Genomic DNA, 15,081 nt, shown 5'->3' on the forward strand with positions numbered 1-15,081 from the left:
CTTTAGTGAGGATTATTTTGTTCTGCAAGTTTAAGTCCAGCAAAAAAGTAAAAGAATAGAAAAGAAAACTGCACCTTGGTACGATTTCATTTGAGGTCTGCTGTAAAGTAATTGAAAAAGATGCTCATGGACAGCATTCAGTTCCCAGGGGCTTTGACCCCAAAGTTTTTATCTAACACTCTGTACGAATCAATGAACTATCAACACGACATCTGGCTCTGAAAAGTGGGCATCTTTCTCAATTTAGACCCAGCATCTACTTTTGTAACCAGCCTGCACTTGGCCAAAGACATGTGGGTCCAGAGACATCTCTCCTCATTATTTACACTTAGTGTAAATCAGCCTAAACCCTAATCAGCAAATGCCTGCCCTTCAGTTGAGGTAATGAACCAAGAACACTGCAAAAATACAGCAGTGTACTTTAACAGCGACACCCTGAGTCAGAGTTTACCATTAACCTATGATCCAAACTGACCCTGTGCATTCGTGTCCTTGCAAAGCTCAGTGGTTTACCAGTATACCAAATAACAGCTGCTGCCCTGAGGGGTCTGCAACGCCGCATTCTTCACGAGGGCACGGTTGTCCCCGTTGCCAATTTCTGCATCAGTTCACCAGAGTAAAAGGTGCTGTGGTTGGCAAGTAGGCCTAAAATAGCTGACATTGGGGTAGGCCAGGAGCTGTGACACAGCTGTTTTAGAGGACAGCTCAACTTGTATATGAAGCTGTAGCCAACTAATTTCACTGTCTGCTAAGTTTCAGTCAAAGCTTATTAGATCTATACTGAATGAATGACCAGCCAACTATCTTAATGAGCTGAAAGGAAAATGTTAGTTTCTTACCAACAGTTCACACCAAGGGTCAAAAAAAAGGAGACGATAGGTGGCAGACAGCAGGGGGAAAAAAATCATCAATATTATTAGCACAATGCGAGATCATGGATAAACTTCAAAATATATATCTTGACTTGATATATATCGTTATATTTACAAAAAACTGGAAACAAAACAATATTGGAGCTGCAGATTTTAAAATGAGACGACGAAGTGAGCGTTGACCCTTTGGGGAGCCTCTTGATGCCCTCTCTCTGACTGTTAGGTATAATTAAATGCTCTGACCAAATCAACCATGAGCCTGTGCTCACAGAACAGGGCTTTACTAAGGCTACAGTGACCCCTACTGGATGAAAATGATCCAGTCAGACAAACTGAATCACAAAAGACAGAAGGCAGGCGCGACAATAACACGAGGTGTTATTAAAAGTGAAATAAATAGTTCTCAAACAAATAATTCCACTGACACTTAGTGCGGGTGCAGTCAAAATCCCACTCTCACGTCAATCACTGTAATTCTCCTTCTCTTTAAAGCAAATTGAAAACTTGTTTTAATTAAACATGCAAGTTTGAAAAAAAATGCAATGATTTTTTTGAAGACACTGGAAAAATCCAAAACATAAAATACACTTATCTATGATAATAGGTCAAAATTATGACTAAAACTGATTTTTATCACACTGTGTATTTTAGAGAGACTTTCAGAATCCCCATTAAAACCTGGAAAAGATCACTTTATCAATGATGATTATACGCTCTGTTAGTCGGTGGAAAAAAACAGAAATGTTCTGTCTGAATGAGCTAAGAGGTGGGAGTCTGACCTATAAGGAGGCTGAGAGGAGGTGAGCAGGATGGGAAGGCTGTAAGAAGCTCCAAAACGCTGAGGCTCGGGTCTCTCACATACAGGTTGTAGTCTGCAGCACCTTGTTTACTGCAGAGCTCCTGCAGTCTCCTCCTCTGCACGCTGTCCCCTGTATGCTCCACCAGAGCTCGCAGAAACGCCTGACAGAGACACAGAAATCAGATGCGCTGTCACCCGAAGCTGTTCTGCACCTCCGTCAGCCACAATTGTCGTGACTTTTACAAAAAGGAGAGCCAGCCACACTGTACACAAAGTCTGAAATCTAAACAGGTAGACCCTGACTCCAACCCCATTATGTAGTACAGCTATTTTAATATGCACAAAGCCATTTCTTCCACTACAAAATTATAATTTTCTTTTTTATATAAAAAAGAGAAAAAAAGGCCTTTAAGACGACTGAGAAACTAGCAGAGGCGAAGAAGCAATCTTTTAATTCTCAAACAAAGTCCTAAAAATCGATTAATGCAATCAATTACCCAGTTACATTTGCAGAGGCCATGCTGCGGTTTAATCGGCATTTCATTCGTTTCATTAGCAACTGCTTGTTATTTTTATTGTAGGCAGCAATTAAAATAAAAAGATTAAAGGGATCACAAAGAAACATTAAAACGCTTCTGCTTAAAATTTAGTCTGCAACCATGAATCAATCAGATGCTGTAATCTGAACTTTAAGTATTTGTCAAGAAGTGCTCTGTATAATCTCAGTGATTCATTACAGCTTTGACTGCATGTATGCAAAGATTTGTGGCACGTTCTTCACTGCACTGGATCGAGTGTAACATTTTTCTCAGCAGAATTGGAGAATCGGGATGTACAGCTATATCTCCCTGTGTTTGATGCTGCTACACATAAGACTGGGAAGTCTCATTGCCAAAGAACCAGAGGTTATTATCTTTCCCGATCCTAAAAAAAAAAAGTGAAGCTTAAAAATTGCTGGCTTTAGTGAAACAGCTGAAGTACATTACACAGGCAGGTGTTGTAAAATAAAACATTTACTGTCTTGTAAGTCTTTAAACAACACAGTGGCAGGGAAAAAAAATCTATTTATGTGCAGGAATTTAATAGAGGAAGCTGTGAACAAAACGTCTATAAAGACTTCTGAGGGAACTGAACTGAGTGAAGCCGTTAACGTTTAAATGTTCTACATCTTTCTGACACTTTATCAATTTTTTGGGTGCAGTTCAAAAAGAGTCTTTAAATAAAATCCAAGCAGAATTCAATATATAATGGCTCGCTAACTTAATTCATGATTATGACAAAGCAACTTTTTATTGCACAGGGTTTTATAAGCGTGTCAGATATTTTGAAATGCTTAACGAGAAAAAGGAACCCATCCGTCTTTTTTCTTCCACTTATCCTATTCTGGGTTGCAAGATGGAGCAGTGGAGCCTATGCCAGATATCAAAAGGAAGAGGCGGGGCTGCTAGTTGCCAGTCTGTTGCAGGGCTAACACATAACACCTACAGTCAGTTTAGAATCATCAGATAACCTAAAATCTCTTTAGATGCCTTTAGACTGTGGGAGGAAGCTGGAGTACCTGGAGAGCGAGCATGCAAACTCAGACCCAAGACCTTCTTGCTGTGAGGTGACAATACCAACCACTGCTACTCCCAGAAAATGTAACCTTTTTAAATAAATGCAAACCTGTAGTGTGCGTGTATCATTAAATATAAATTGTGTTTTAAATGTTGTGCGATTTAAGGGTTTCAAAGGGAATCGAGCACTGGATTCAGACCAGTATTTACAATGACGTGCTTATCAGAGCTTTAGGGTTATTACCATATACTGTCATGTTTTCTGCAAGTGTGTAGTGAAGAGTAAATAACTGATACAGCTCATGCCAGATGGAATTTTCTTTTCACTTTTTCTCTTTGTTTTTCATTAAATAATCACTTAAGCTCTCTAATTAAAAAAAAAACAAAAAAGAATCAAAATAACAAGATGATGTGAAAATAATAACTTCACCATTAACAGTTTCTAATGAATCACATCTAAGGAATCAGAGGAAACTACCGCAGGCCACATCGCCAGCCAAAGCTCACAAACTGACGAAAGCTCAACACTTGGGCAATTTGACATTTTCACGCACCAAATGTGAACTTAATTTTAACGTTTCAACAGAGGGATCACGGAGGTTAAATGATTATTTCAGCTTTGGACCAGGACTTAGTAAATCCAGCCTTGCCTGAGCGTATTAAACCAAACTATACAAACACCTGCAAATCTTCTGGGTCCAGACCCGCTGCTGACTCACACTACTCGACACATTTTTCTCCCAGCTTTGACACAACAAATAAAAACAACGTGCAGGTAGCGGTGTCAGAAAGACACATTCCCTTTATTATGCTAAGACAGTAAAATAACAAGCAGATTGTCACATGAAAAAGTGACTTTGTTTATGCAGCAAGTAGCTGCAAAGCAATATAGGGAAAATGGTACCTTCTTAGGAACACTTCTGATCTCCAGACACCATGTGAGCAAAAACAGGAGAGAAACATTCTGTGGGATGTAGGGTGGCACCTGGGCACCTTTAAGAGGGGAAGAAGGAAAATTAAAAGGATGAGCTTAATGGGGTCCATATTGTGTGTTATTTTCAAGAATGTACCAGTTGTAGTATTACCTTTTTTCTTAGTGTCTTTTTGCAGAGAAATATTGACATGGTGGTTCCTTTGGCTGTGAAGGCCCAGCCTGTGGAGCATGTGGTCCACGTCTGCGGCCCTGTTTGGGCAGAACACATCAAAGGAATCCCCTGGTTGATAAGCCAACACTGGGTAAGCCTGAGAATGGAAAAAAAGAAACTTACAACACTGAACTTGCAATCTAAATCTTTACTGGGGATTAATTAAAGCTTCATTTAAATGAGCATCTTTTCTCATGCTTACAGAGATCTCCAGTTCCAGGAGAAGTGCTGTCTTGACTGCATCTCCACTGGTCAGTTGAACTGCCTTGGATATAGGCACCTGATGAAGAGCCTCTTTGTTTAATGGCCCCACAATCTAAAAATATATATAAATAAAAAATTAGTGGCCAGTGAAGGAGGAAACATGGGCTAAATCCAAGTTCTAGCAGCAAGAACATCCATCACCTCTTCCATAGTGTCCACCTCCTGAAGAGAAACATCTAGATAGGTAGGAGGCAGAGCAGGAACATTGAGCGAGGACTCAGACAGGGGTGGCATGGAGCATGACAGTGAATGTGCCAGTGCAACGTGGGGAACTCCAGTTTCCTCTGTGTGTGTTTTTGATGCTGATGTGGAAACACTGGCAGCGTCACCAGACTGGGATGCCAACCCAGGGCTCCCCGCAGGAGAAGCTGGCTTGAGATCAGAAGCGGCAGAAACTGAAGATGAAGCAACAGATGCAAATTTGGAGTCCGCGGGTACAGATGCTCTGACTGACTCGCAGTTCTGCTGCTCAGCGATGCTTAAGAGGTTCAGTTGGACATCTGGAACTGATGAATCTGGAGTTTCTTTGGTTGAATCCTCTGGGCTCTCTTTCAAGTGAGCTGTCCCAACAGAAGCCATTTTTGATAAGGATTCTTTGATAGCTTTCCACAGTCCCCCAAGCCAGGGATCCACAACCAACTCCAGCCTAGAGAGAACAAAGTTCACAAATGACAGCAGCATAAACAAAAGAAAACAAATATGGGTTTAATGTGTCTGCATGTGCTCTTAAAGATGGATGTTTACATTTTCTTTCTCTGCAAAACTTACCCTATACCATCATCTGCATAACCCGTAGCATAGAATTGCTTGGCTCCGAGTTCTTGTAGACGCCGCTCAATGGTCTTGCCACAGTTGCAGAAATTTGCATAATTTGTGTCTCCTAAAGCTGGAGCAGACAGAGGGAAACAGATTGAGACTCTCCAGCAACTGTTCAGAAAGTAAACAGCGCAATGCTCTGCATCGTGATGATATAGACAAACATGTTTTTCAAATTAAACTCCCATACGGACAGATGAGCTACAAGGAGCGCTACCACAGACCCTTATAAAAGAATTTACCTAAAAGTGCATAAGAAAGGTGCTTATAGTGGTCAGTGGAGAGGGTCTTCCTCTTGATGCGCTTTACAAATTTTAAGGCATTATCCGGCGGTTCCCCATCTCCAGTAGTAGAAACAACAAAGACCACTGGGGCACTCTCCTTCTCCAAATTGTACTGGAACCAGTTATGTGAATGACGAGAGAAACACAACCATCAGTCAGCATCATATTTATTAAAATGTTGTTGATGTGTTGTTTGGTATCATTTTTCTTATATTAAACTTTTTTAAACTATCGCTGAACTGAGGGCGACTTGGTAAATATTTTACTTTATACAGATATGTACTTCACCTAAAGTGATTGTATTTGTTTTATTGACATATTTATGTTGTTAATTGTTGTTGATATTTATGCTTTTATGGTGTTAGAGCCTTCATGTGTTAATCTTTTTCTACCATTCCCAAACTGGTGCCTTTATGGTAAAAATTCCCTTTATACAGATGCTAATAAAGCAAAGAAGAAAGGGACAATATCTTCATTATTTGGGAAAAGTACATCACAACACACGACTAAGATCGCTACATAAATGAAAACTAGAATGTACCTTCTCGTTCTCATTCAAGCAACTGAGATCAGCAACCAGCCCGTGCTCCTCCGCCTCCTCGGCTATCCCTTCTGCTATGGACTGGGCTTGGCCCTTCTGAGACCCATACAGGACCACAAACCGAGGCTTCACTTCACAGGGCATGCTAGAAAATCCATACAGAAACGAGGTCATTTGTGCAGTGTGTTTATAACTACATGACATTTTATAATTAACAATTTTCACAGTAGACCATGGCTGCTCTGATCGTGTGTCTCAGCAAGGACTTAGTGCACACAACCAGGAGGCTAATGCTGATTCATTTTTATGTTTACAAACTTGCTATGTCCACTCGGGTGTGAAGGGTTGTCAGCGCAAGCATGATGCCAAAATTATGTAAAACAAAGATCAAGCAACAGATGCAAATATATCATTACTCATACCTAGTACTAAGAAGTCGATTTGCTACCTATGCTTACCTATGTTACCACAGCGTACAAAGGAAATCAAAGGAAGTGTTTGTAGACCGGCTCTAACTGCATATCTAGCGTATTAATGTAGTTCTGATCACAAACATTTGTGCTTGTAATCTGTGGTAAACATACAGAGGCGCATACAGTAATTTCAAAGATACATCAACACATAGATGGACTTAGTGGACATGACAGTGACCGTAATATTTTATTTTTTCTAAAGGTAAGGAAAGAAAAACAGGTAGTCTTTACAGGTGTTTTGGCTTACCAACATCCGTGAACATTTGACAGGTGACAGACAGACTGCCACAGAACAACCTTCGTAGCTTTCGCAGCCCTGGACACCACCATCAAGTAACCGGACGTTACGTCATTTCTTGACGTTTAGAGAAGTTACCATAATAGTGCACGTGGGTATTAGCGTGCTGTTTCATACGTTTCATGCATTTCCGTGAAAAGCAGCGGATTTACATTGATAGCAAAGTTACAAGTTTCGCTAAAAGTTAGTTAGAGGCGACAGCTAACAACTTAATTCTGACACATCGCATTTAGGTCACGTTGTCAAAGTATAAGTCCCGTCTTTAAAACACGAATCTTTGTGAAATATGCTTATATGGAATTAAAATCAGATATATCTAGTGTATTCAGTTCTCTGTGGGTGTTTACCTTTACAAAAGTGCGGTGAAAATCATACAGTAATATGTCCTGCCCTTCCCATGGAATTTTATAATATTGTCACTGCAATTCACGCGAGACCAGGTCACAGACTGAGATTGAACGAGATCGGGCGAAACCATATTGTAAAAAAGTGTCTTTTTACTTTAATTCTTACAATATTCTAAGTGCGATGAGGCGATAATTTTTTTTTTAGAATATGTATAAACTTTTTAAATTTCTTAATGCTATCTTATAAAGAAAGAGATTACAACTATGTTATAGGATACACTGAGCAGTACTTGGTTCCGCCCTCTCCGCCCGCGGAGCCTTCCAGAAGTCGCCGGCGGACCCGTGCGGCTCACAGCTTAGTCACACTCCAGATTTCTATTATTAAAACTCATTATTTCATTCTTTATATACTTAATACGTGACCCAATCCCTCCGTCAACATGTCCACTTTGGGGACACTGGCTTTCGATGAGTATGGAAGGCCTTTTATCATCATTAAAGACCAGGATAAGAAGACACGGTTAACGGGAATTGACGCATTGAAGGTACAATGGGCTAGCAAGCGCTACACAGCTTTTCGTTAGAAAGCTGCTGTTTTACAGTTAATTTAATGAGTTGGGTACACAGATCTCGTATGACAGGTGGATTGCGATTACTAAGCACAGGTTCATCATGTAATCTTAAGTTGTTTGTGCAAGAGCATCTCTATAGCATTAGCCAAATAACTAGCCAGTCATGCTAATGGTGGGGCCCATGTGCTTTCTGTAATGCGTTTAGCCGGTAGGAGCTGCTGACAGGGCTGTGCCCACTTCTCTCATCGGTGATGCACAGAATTTTAGGTTTGGGGGTTTTCAGGCAAAGGGAAGTTATACCTATCTTTGGAATAAAATAAAAACGTGTGCATGACTCGGAAATGTTTCTATTTTGCAGTCTCATATTATGGCAGCCAAGGCAGTCGCGTCAACGCTTAAAACGTCTTTGGGACCAAATGGTAAGTCTGAACCAGTGTAGTGTTGTCATACCAAACTGTCCAAACGGTTTGTTATTTTGAAAGTGAAGCATTTGTGTTTGAAACTATATGTCATTATTGCTTTTCGTGAATTAGAGTTGGCCGTTAGAATACCGATTTTTAACACTTATTTCTCCTGTGCCTTTTTTTTTCTTTTTACTTTTTCCATGCAGGTCTTGATAAAATGATGGTTGACAGAGATGGAGAGGTAACTGTCACCAACGATGGCGCCACCATTCTCAGCATGATGGATGTGGACCACCAGATTGCCAAGCTTATGGTGGAGCTGTCAAAGTCCCAAGATGATGAGATTGGTGATGGAACCACTGGAGTTGTAGGTATGGAAAAGGAAGATGAGGATGTTGGTTTTTTTTTTGGTTTTTTTTTAATAAAAAAAGAAATACAGACTTGGGACTACTTGGGAGAAGTTCTGATGCTCTCAATATAGACTGTTCCATCGTATGAGGGAACTTTTATCTAAACTATGGTTGTAGATTAATTAGCTTTTGCATTTGCATCTTCTCTGTTGCCCTCAGTTCTGGCCGGAGCTCTGCTGGAACAGGCTGAGCAGCTGCTGGACCGTGGAATCCATCCCATCAGGATCTCTGACGGTTACGACCAGGCCGCACGTATCGCCACCGAGCAGTTGGACAAAATTGCTGAAACCTTCCCCTACGATCCCAACAATACAGAACCTCTCGTTCAAACAGCCATGACAACACTGGGATCCAAAGTGTAAGTCCCCCATACAAAATATTGTTGGGTTATTTCTTTTTGTTTATTAGTGTTATTTTTACTATTATGTTATAAGTAATACAATTAACAGTAATTATTTTTGGACTAGTTTCCTCTGCTTGTCTACATTTCCAAATGCTCTTTTGACCTAGCTGGCACGTCTTTTTCTACATTGTCATAGAGCAGATAATAACAACTGTCAGTAGAGAAATTTCCTGATTATTATTCTGTTTTTGAGTTAAGGAAGGGAAAAGATGTTTCAATACATTTTGTTTAACAAAATCTCTAAAGTTCTTCCAGCATGGATGCAGAAATATTTTTGTTCATTTTAAATGAACCTGCACTTGTGTTTCTGTCAGAACTGACACAGACTTATCATCATGCAACAAATGCAAAACCTTTTTTCAGTGATTTTGCAATAGCATTGTTACCACGCTTTATCTAAAGTTCTGTTTGTCTTTCAGCATCAACCGGTGCCACAGACAGATGGCAGAGATTGCAGTGAATGCCATCCTCACTGTGGCTGATATGGAGAGGAAGGATGTCGACTTCGAGCTCATCAAGATGGAAGGCAAGGTCGGAGGAAAGCTGGAGGACACACAGCTCATCAAGGGAGTCATAGTTGACAAAGAGTTCAGCCACCCCCAGATGCCCAAGGTATGATCGATGGGAATTTGTAACACGATGTCATTGGCTGTCTGGTGTTTGATCAAAAAGAATCAAATCAGTTGAAAGTTTCTGGGGCAAAATAAATGTTTCTGTTCTGACCTCCATCTGTAAAATTTGATTAACAGCTTGTCCTTTGTTATTTCACAGGTTCTGAAAGATGTTAAAATTGCCATTCTTACCTGCCCGTTTGAGCCTCCTAAGCCCAAGACCAAGCATAAGCTGGATGTGACTTCTGTGGAAGACTACAAAGCTCTCCAGAAATATGAAAAAGAGAAATTTGAGGAGATGATCCAACAGGTTGGTACCCTCAGAGTCTGTTAACAACTGATGTTTAACCATTTCATTTATTGACTGATTAACATAGAAATCGCAGCCGCAAATAAGTATACACATATCGGCACACATGCTTATGGACACGTTTATTTTAGGTCAAAAGTAATGGGGCTAACTTGGCCATCTGCCAGTGGGGCTTTGATGATGAAGCCAACCATCTTCTGCTGCAAAATGACCTGCCTGCTGTGCGTTGGGTTGGAGGGCCTGAGATTGAGGTAAGACGAGATGCAAAATTACTCTTTAATCAAACACTTTTTTTGTCCTTTGTCACTTTGATCAGTCAGGTATTTGCAACTTTTTGCCATATGTTACATCAAGTACAAAATATAAAGTGGAGTTTATGTTGAAGTGTCGATATCAATTGTTTGTCTGCAGTTGATAGCAATAGCTACAGGAGGCCGCATTGTCCCGAGGTTCTGTGAGCTGACACCGGAGAAGCTCGGCACAGCTGGTTTGGTGAAGGAGATCTCCTTCGGCACTACCAAGGATCACATGTTGGTTATCATGGAGTGCAAAAACACCAGAGCTGTGACCATTTTCATCCGTGGAGGCAACAAGATGGTGAGCCCAAAAGCAAATTCATAATTACATGTTTTTTGTTTTGTTTTTTTCCAATTATTATTCCAGTTTTGATTAAGTGTCATCTTTCTTGATAGATCATCGAGGAGGCTAAGCGTGCTCTCCATGATGCTCTGTGCGTAATCCGCAATTTGGTCAAGGACAACAGAGTCGTGTACGGAGGTGGTGCTTCAGAGATCGCATGTGCCCTAGCTGTCAACCAGGCTGCAGACAAAGTAAGAGAAATTGCATCAGAGACTTTCTGACCTTAGCATTTACGATAAACATGATTGTGTTCCTGCTCGACTCTCATTGACATCTGTCAATTTCCTTTTCAGTGCCCGTCATTGGAACAGTATGCCATGAGGGCTTTTGCTGATGCTTTAGAGGTAATCCCAATGGCCCTGGCTGAGAACAGCGGGCTGAACCCCATCCAGACCATGACAGAGGTCAGAGCCAAACAAGTCAGAGAGAACAACCCATTCCTGGGCATTGACTGTTTACACAAAAACACCAATGGTAAGCAACCACCTGCTCTGCACATAATACACTGCAGTAGATACTGAACTAAACATGGCTTCAGTCTGGATTACCACCTTTGGAGATGACAGCACTGCACTTCAATGTTAAAGCACAATGATTTATTGAATTCTTTTTTTTTTCCCTCCCTTCTTTCCCCCTGTAGACATGAAGCAACAGCATGTGATCGAGACCCTGATTGGCAAGAAGCAGCAGATCCTGCTCGCTACTCAGGTAGTCAAGATGATCCTGAAGATAGACGACATCCGAAGCCCCGGGGAGACCGAGGACTGAAGCCCTCCTGAACACGAGAAAGGCTTGGGCGCCCTCTTAAACAAATGCCGTTCTAGAGGTTTTCAGCACTTCCCCGAGCATCGTGTCCAAGCTGCACCACGAATCGCTATTTATAGTTGGATACAACATGTTCAAGCTGTTGTAGTACCAGAGTCACCATTAAAATGTTGGTCTGTTGAAATTTCCACACTTTTGCTTTCAAGTTCTTTCTTTATTTTTTTTATTCAAGAAGATATAATTATGTAATGAATCCATGCACTCTTGAAATAGTTCATATTTATTGTTTATGATCTGAGATTAACAAAACAGTATACATATAGTTTTGATATAAATTCTTATTTCACTAACAATAATATCATAATTTCCTAAACCCCTAAGATAACATGGAAGCTTTTTTCTGCTATGGCTTGGGGGAGGGGGGCTTTTTGCCTATATAAGTCAAAATTTTGCTTCAATATATCAAAATTTTTAGTTAATACCTTTGAAGGTCTTTATTGTCAATATGGAGTTAGTAAGTTTCAAACCAAATTTGCAGTCAGATATACAATAACCTGAAATTTTGATTTACGGATGGCAAAAAACAGTTGCTGATACAAGCTTCCATAAGACACAGGCATCAATATTCAGACAAAACCAACAGACTCATTACGAGCACCTCTTACAGATCGTCTTATAATGTTCTGATTAATTATTGTGGATATGATTATATAAAGCAGAGTTTTAAGGTGTTTCCTGGCATTCATATTTACATGTACGTGTTGAGCCAGTTGAGCAGGTCTTTTCTGGCCTCCTGGATGTAGGGTTTGTCAGCGGGGTTGATGTCCTCTCGCTTGCGGTGGACAAATCCGTGAGTCTGACCAGGAAATATCTTCACCTGGTAGTCCACTTTGCATTTCTCCTTCAAGTTGGCTTCAAGAGCACTCACCTGATGGGCAAAAATGATGTCAGCGCACATGTCATGGCAGAAATTCTGAGATTTTTAAGTTAACATTGTCTGCATACAAAAGTTGCTGCTAAAACTAATCGGTCCACAACTCACACTAACCTGGTCCAAAGGGATAACGCTGTCATTCTCTGCAAAGACGAACAGTGTTGGACTCTTCAGCTCATACCTGTCCTCTCTCTCTCTAACTATTCCTGCACAGGATCACATAAAACCATAACAAAAACATTTTCCGTATACCATGCCTCGTGTTCTGCTGTAACAATGGCATACCATAAACAGACACTCCAGCTTTAATCTCTGGATACAGTAAGGCCAGGTAATGTGTGGCAACCCCTCCCCAGCAAAAGCCTACTACTCCGATATGTTTGGCTCCGCATTGATTCTTCAGGAACGTCAGCACTGCATCCACCTCTCTGAGAAGGAAAAGTTCAATGAGTGTGCGCTATCACACAAGGTCAGAAAGCTATCAAAGCTATGAGTAGCTGCTGCATTACGTAGTTCACGCGTTTGTTTACTTGTTAATAGCTGTCGGCTTCTTGTCCTGAAGCCACTCTTGAAAGTTGGACCAGTCTTTTGTTGGACTCCAAGGTTCCTTTCCAACAAAGAAGTCTGGACAAATGGCTCTGCTCACAATAAAACAACAGAAAAAGGAGGAATCAAAATCTCACAAAATCACTGATTCTAGAAATCCTACATTCGCCTCAGGAATCTCAATCCAGTCTATCAATGAGTCAGTCACATAAACGCACATGTATCCATTAGCAGCAAGCATGTCAGCCATGTATCTGGTGTTGGGAAGCTGCCAACCGAATATGTCTTGAATGACAACAATAGCCTTGTCGGATGCAGTGGATGGTTTTACTACATAAGCTTTAAAGTGCTCCATCTGGACCTCCTGGCCGAGCGCTCCATACTCCATGCGATCACCAATATCGCAGGGACACGGCTTGGCTTCGTTTGCCATCTGCTGGCAGAGATGAAAACAGAAGCACAGAAAGTATTGGTAAAAAAAGGAGAGCAAAACTGGGATGTATTAAAATTTTAAAAAAGAATAATGTCCCGTGTGCACACCTGGACTCACTTGTGACATTTGCGCAACAAAGCATGACAAAGCAAAATACTTCGACATGCTTTGCTGCACAACTCTTTTCAGTTAAACGATTCCACCCCTTCTATATGTTTTCCATGTAAACTAATGAAATCCAACACTGGACAGAAAAATCCGTTTGCAAAGACGACGTGAGAAACATACCTTGCTGGTTTGCGAGTTTCTGCGTAGCTGCCTGGCTGAAAGTCAAAATCTTGATCTGCTTATAAAGAGGGGAGAGAGCTAGCAGTTGGACAAAGTTGAAATTCCTTTCCACTCCCACTTTCAAAATTAAAGTGATAACACTTTTATGACTTTCTCCATCCTTTCTTTCTTTCTTTCTTTCTTTCTTTCTTTCTTTCTTTCTTTCTTTCTTTCTTTCTTTCTTTCATGCAGGGAATATTTTTATGCTGCAAACTGTACGCGTCCTATTTTTGAATGAAATCAGTTGAATTTAAACTGTATTTAATCTTTAAACAGGTGAGAAGTGACTATCTGGGGACAAACCTGGTATTGTTTTCATAGTATGTGTGTCTGTAACTGCAAGTCATGCTGACTGATATTTTTTCTTTCCTATCTCTGGCTTGCTTAAATGGGATAGGGTTTTGTTGTTTAGTGTTATTAATTGATAACGTATGTATGCAGGGAGTGTCAAACATAAGAATAGCATAGAATGGCATAGGATAGAAACATGAGCCCAGAATAACCCCGGAAACGACTCCAATCGGGCTGGTTTTGCATAGATTTGGGACTTTTTTCCTTGTTTTTTTGTTTGGGGTTTTGTTGTTGTTGTTTTTTAACAAGAGACCCACATTAACACAAAAATAAATGAACGAATGAATTTTTTTGATGTAAAATGATGAAAATGTTCACTTTTGTAATATGAGTTAATGATCTACTCTAACGTCTGTATTTTTACAGATTTATTTATTAATTCTGGAAAATTTCTTTCATTTCATTATTTTTAGCAGCAGGATGTGCTCATCACATTGAAAAACATAGACATATTGATCTTTATCTTATGTTAATAAGATTAAACGTGTAGTAGTTCGGCCGATTAAAGTGGACCAAGAAGTCAAATTAATTTGACGACGCTTTGCAAAAAGGCACCGCTGGGATTCGAACCCAGGATCTCCTGTTTACTAGACAGGCGCTTTAACCAACTAAGCCACGGCGCCGGTGCGTGGCAGAGCGCGTATTGCTGTAGTGGCTCATTGACTGGTGTCGAGACTTCACATTTTAATTTTGTTATTGTTATTCTTGCTCTTTATTTGATACGTGTACTTTTCTAATACAGAATATTGGTTTATAAGTACAGAAACATATAAAGAGAGCGAAATAAAGTTCCAGGATAAACGCTGAAGCTCATTTTTGAGTGTACAAGTATCAGTGTACAAGTATTGTGATGACAAATTTGACCACATATTTATACTTAAGTACAGCTCTTATCTGTTCGGAAAAACCTCCCAATAAAAATGTTTGTTCCTGTTGTTCCTGCAGAATTTAATGTTTAATAATGACGTCTACTTGACACTT

The 15,081-nt window shown here is 40.3% G+C and overlaps 3 protein-coding genes and 1 non-coding gene across 8 annotated transcripts in view; 1 reads left to right on the top strand and 3 right to left on the bottom strand.

Annotated features, from left to right (window-relative positions):
• mtrr (5-methyltetrahydrofolate-homocysteine methyltransferase reductase) overlaps window positions 1–7,481 on the bottom strand; it is a 32,005-nt gene extending 24,524 nt beyond the window's left edge. The window contains exons 1-9 of one of the 3 annotated variants that reach the window (XM_085287318.1): window positions 6,998–7,306; window positions 6,278–6,422; window positions 5,695–5,848; window positions 5,405–5,522; window positions 4,778–5,282; window positions 4,575–4,688; window positions 4,313–4,469; window positions 4,132–4,220; window positions 1,652–1,832 (exon numbers count right to left, since the gene is read on the bottom strand). In XM_085287318.1, the coding sequence (XP_085143444.1) occupies window positions 1,652–1,832; window positions 4,132–4,220; window positions 4,313–4,469; window positions 4,575–4,688; window positions 4,778–5,282; window positions 5,405–5,522; window positions 5,695–5,848; window positions 6,278–6,422; window positions 6,998–7,080 (1,546 nt within the window). In that variant the 5' untranslated portion in view covers window positions 7,081–7,306. Of the gene's footprint in view, window positions 1–1,651; window positions 1,833–4,131; window positions 4,221–4,312; window positions 4,470–4,574; window positions 4,689–4,777; window positions 5,283–5,404; window positions 5,523–5,694; window positions 5,849–6,277; window positions 6,423–6,997; window positions 7,307–7,395 lie in introns of those variants that run through there. The other 2 variants (XM_085287317.1, XM_085287319.1) reach the window with 2 other exon arrangements.
• A 219-nt stretch (window positions 7,482–7,700) lies between these two features.
• Window positions 7,701–11,701, top strand: cct5 (chaperonin containing TCP1, subunit 5 (epsilon)). The gene is made up of 11 exons (XM_085287321.1): window positions 7,701–7,940; window positions 8,326–8,386; window positions 8,578–8,742; window positions 8,941–9,139; window positions 9,604–9,796; window positions 9,956–10,105; window positions 10,237–10,356; window positions 10,517–10,702; window positions 10,798–10,935; window positions 11,038–11,218; window positions 11,385–11,701. Exons 1-11 carry the CDS (start codon window positions 7,836–7,838, stop codon window positions 11,510–11,512), a joined length of 1,626 nt encoding a protein of 541 aa, XP_085143447.1. The 5' UTR covers window positions 7,701–7,835; the 3' UTR covers window positions 11,513–11,701.
• Window position 11,702: 1 nt separating this feature from the next.
• On the bottom strand, window positions 11,703–13,811 carry cmbl (carboxymethylenebutenolidase homolog (Pseudomonas)). 3 transcript variants are annotated; one of them, XM_085287322.1, is made up of 6 exons: window positions 13,711–13,811; window positions 13,208–13,422; window positions 12,974–13,081; window positions 12,729–12,871; window positions 12,558–12,649; window positions 11,703–12,437 (listed from the first exon to the last, which is right to left on the bottom strand). In XM_085287322.1, the coding sequence occupies exons 2-6, from the start codon at window positions 13,420–13,422 to the stop codon at window positions 12,258–12,260; spliced, it is 738 nt and encodes a 245-aa protein (XP_085143448.1). In that variant the 5' UTR covers window positions 13,711–13,811; the 3' UTR covers window positions 11,703–12,257. The 3 variants fall into 3 exon arrangements, with proteins under 3 accessions (XP_085143448.1, XP_085143449.1, XP_085143450.1); XM_085287323.1 differs by having other exon boundaries at window positions 13,208–13,425; window positions 13,711–13,784; XM_085287324.1 differs by lacking the exon at window positions 13,711–13,811 and adding an exon at window positions 13,530–13,551.
• An 838-nt stretch (window positions 13,812–14,649) lies between these two features.
• On the bottom strand, window positions 14,650–14,723 carry trnat-agu (transfer RNA threonine (anticodon AGU)). The gene has a single exon. It is a non-coding gene; the product is annotated as a tRNA-Thr (tRNA).
• Window positions 14,724–15,081: the final 358 nt, after the last annotated feature.

This window comes from Mchenga conophoros, linkage group LG9 (assembly GCF_057382185.1).
Source record: "Mchenga conophoros isolate Kocher_MC1m ecotype Shallow Benthic linkage group LG9, M_conophoros_male_GT1.1, whole genome shotgun sequence".
NCBI lineage: Eukaryota > Metazoa > Chordata > Actinopteri > Cichliformes > Cichlidae > Mchenga > Mchenga conophoros.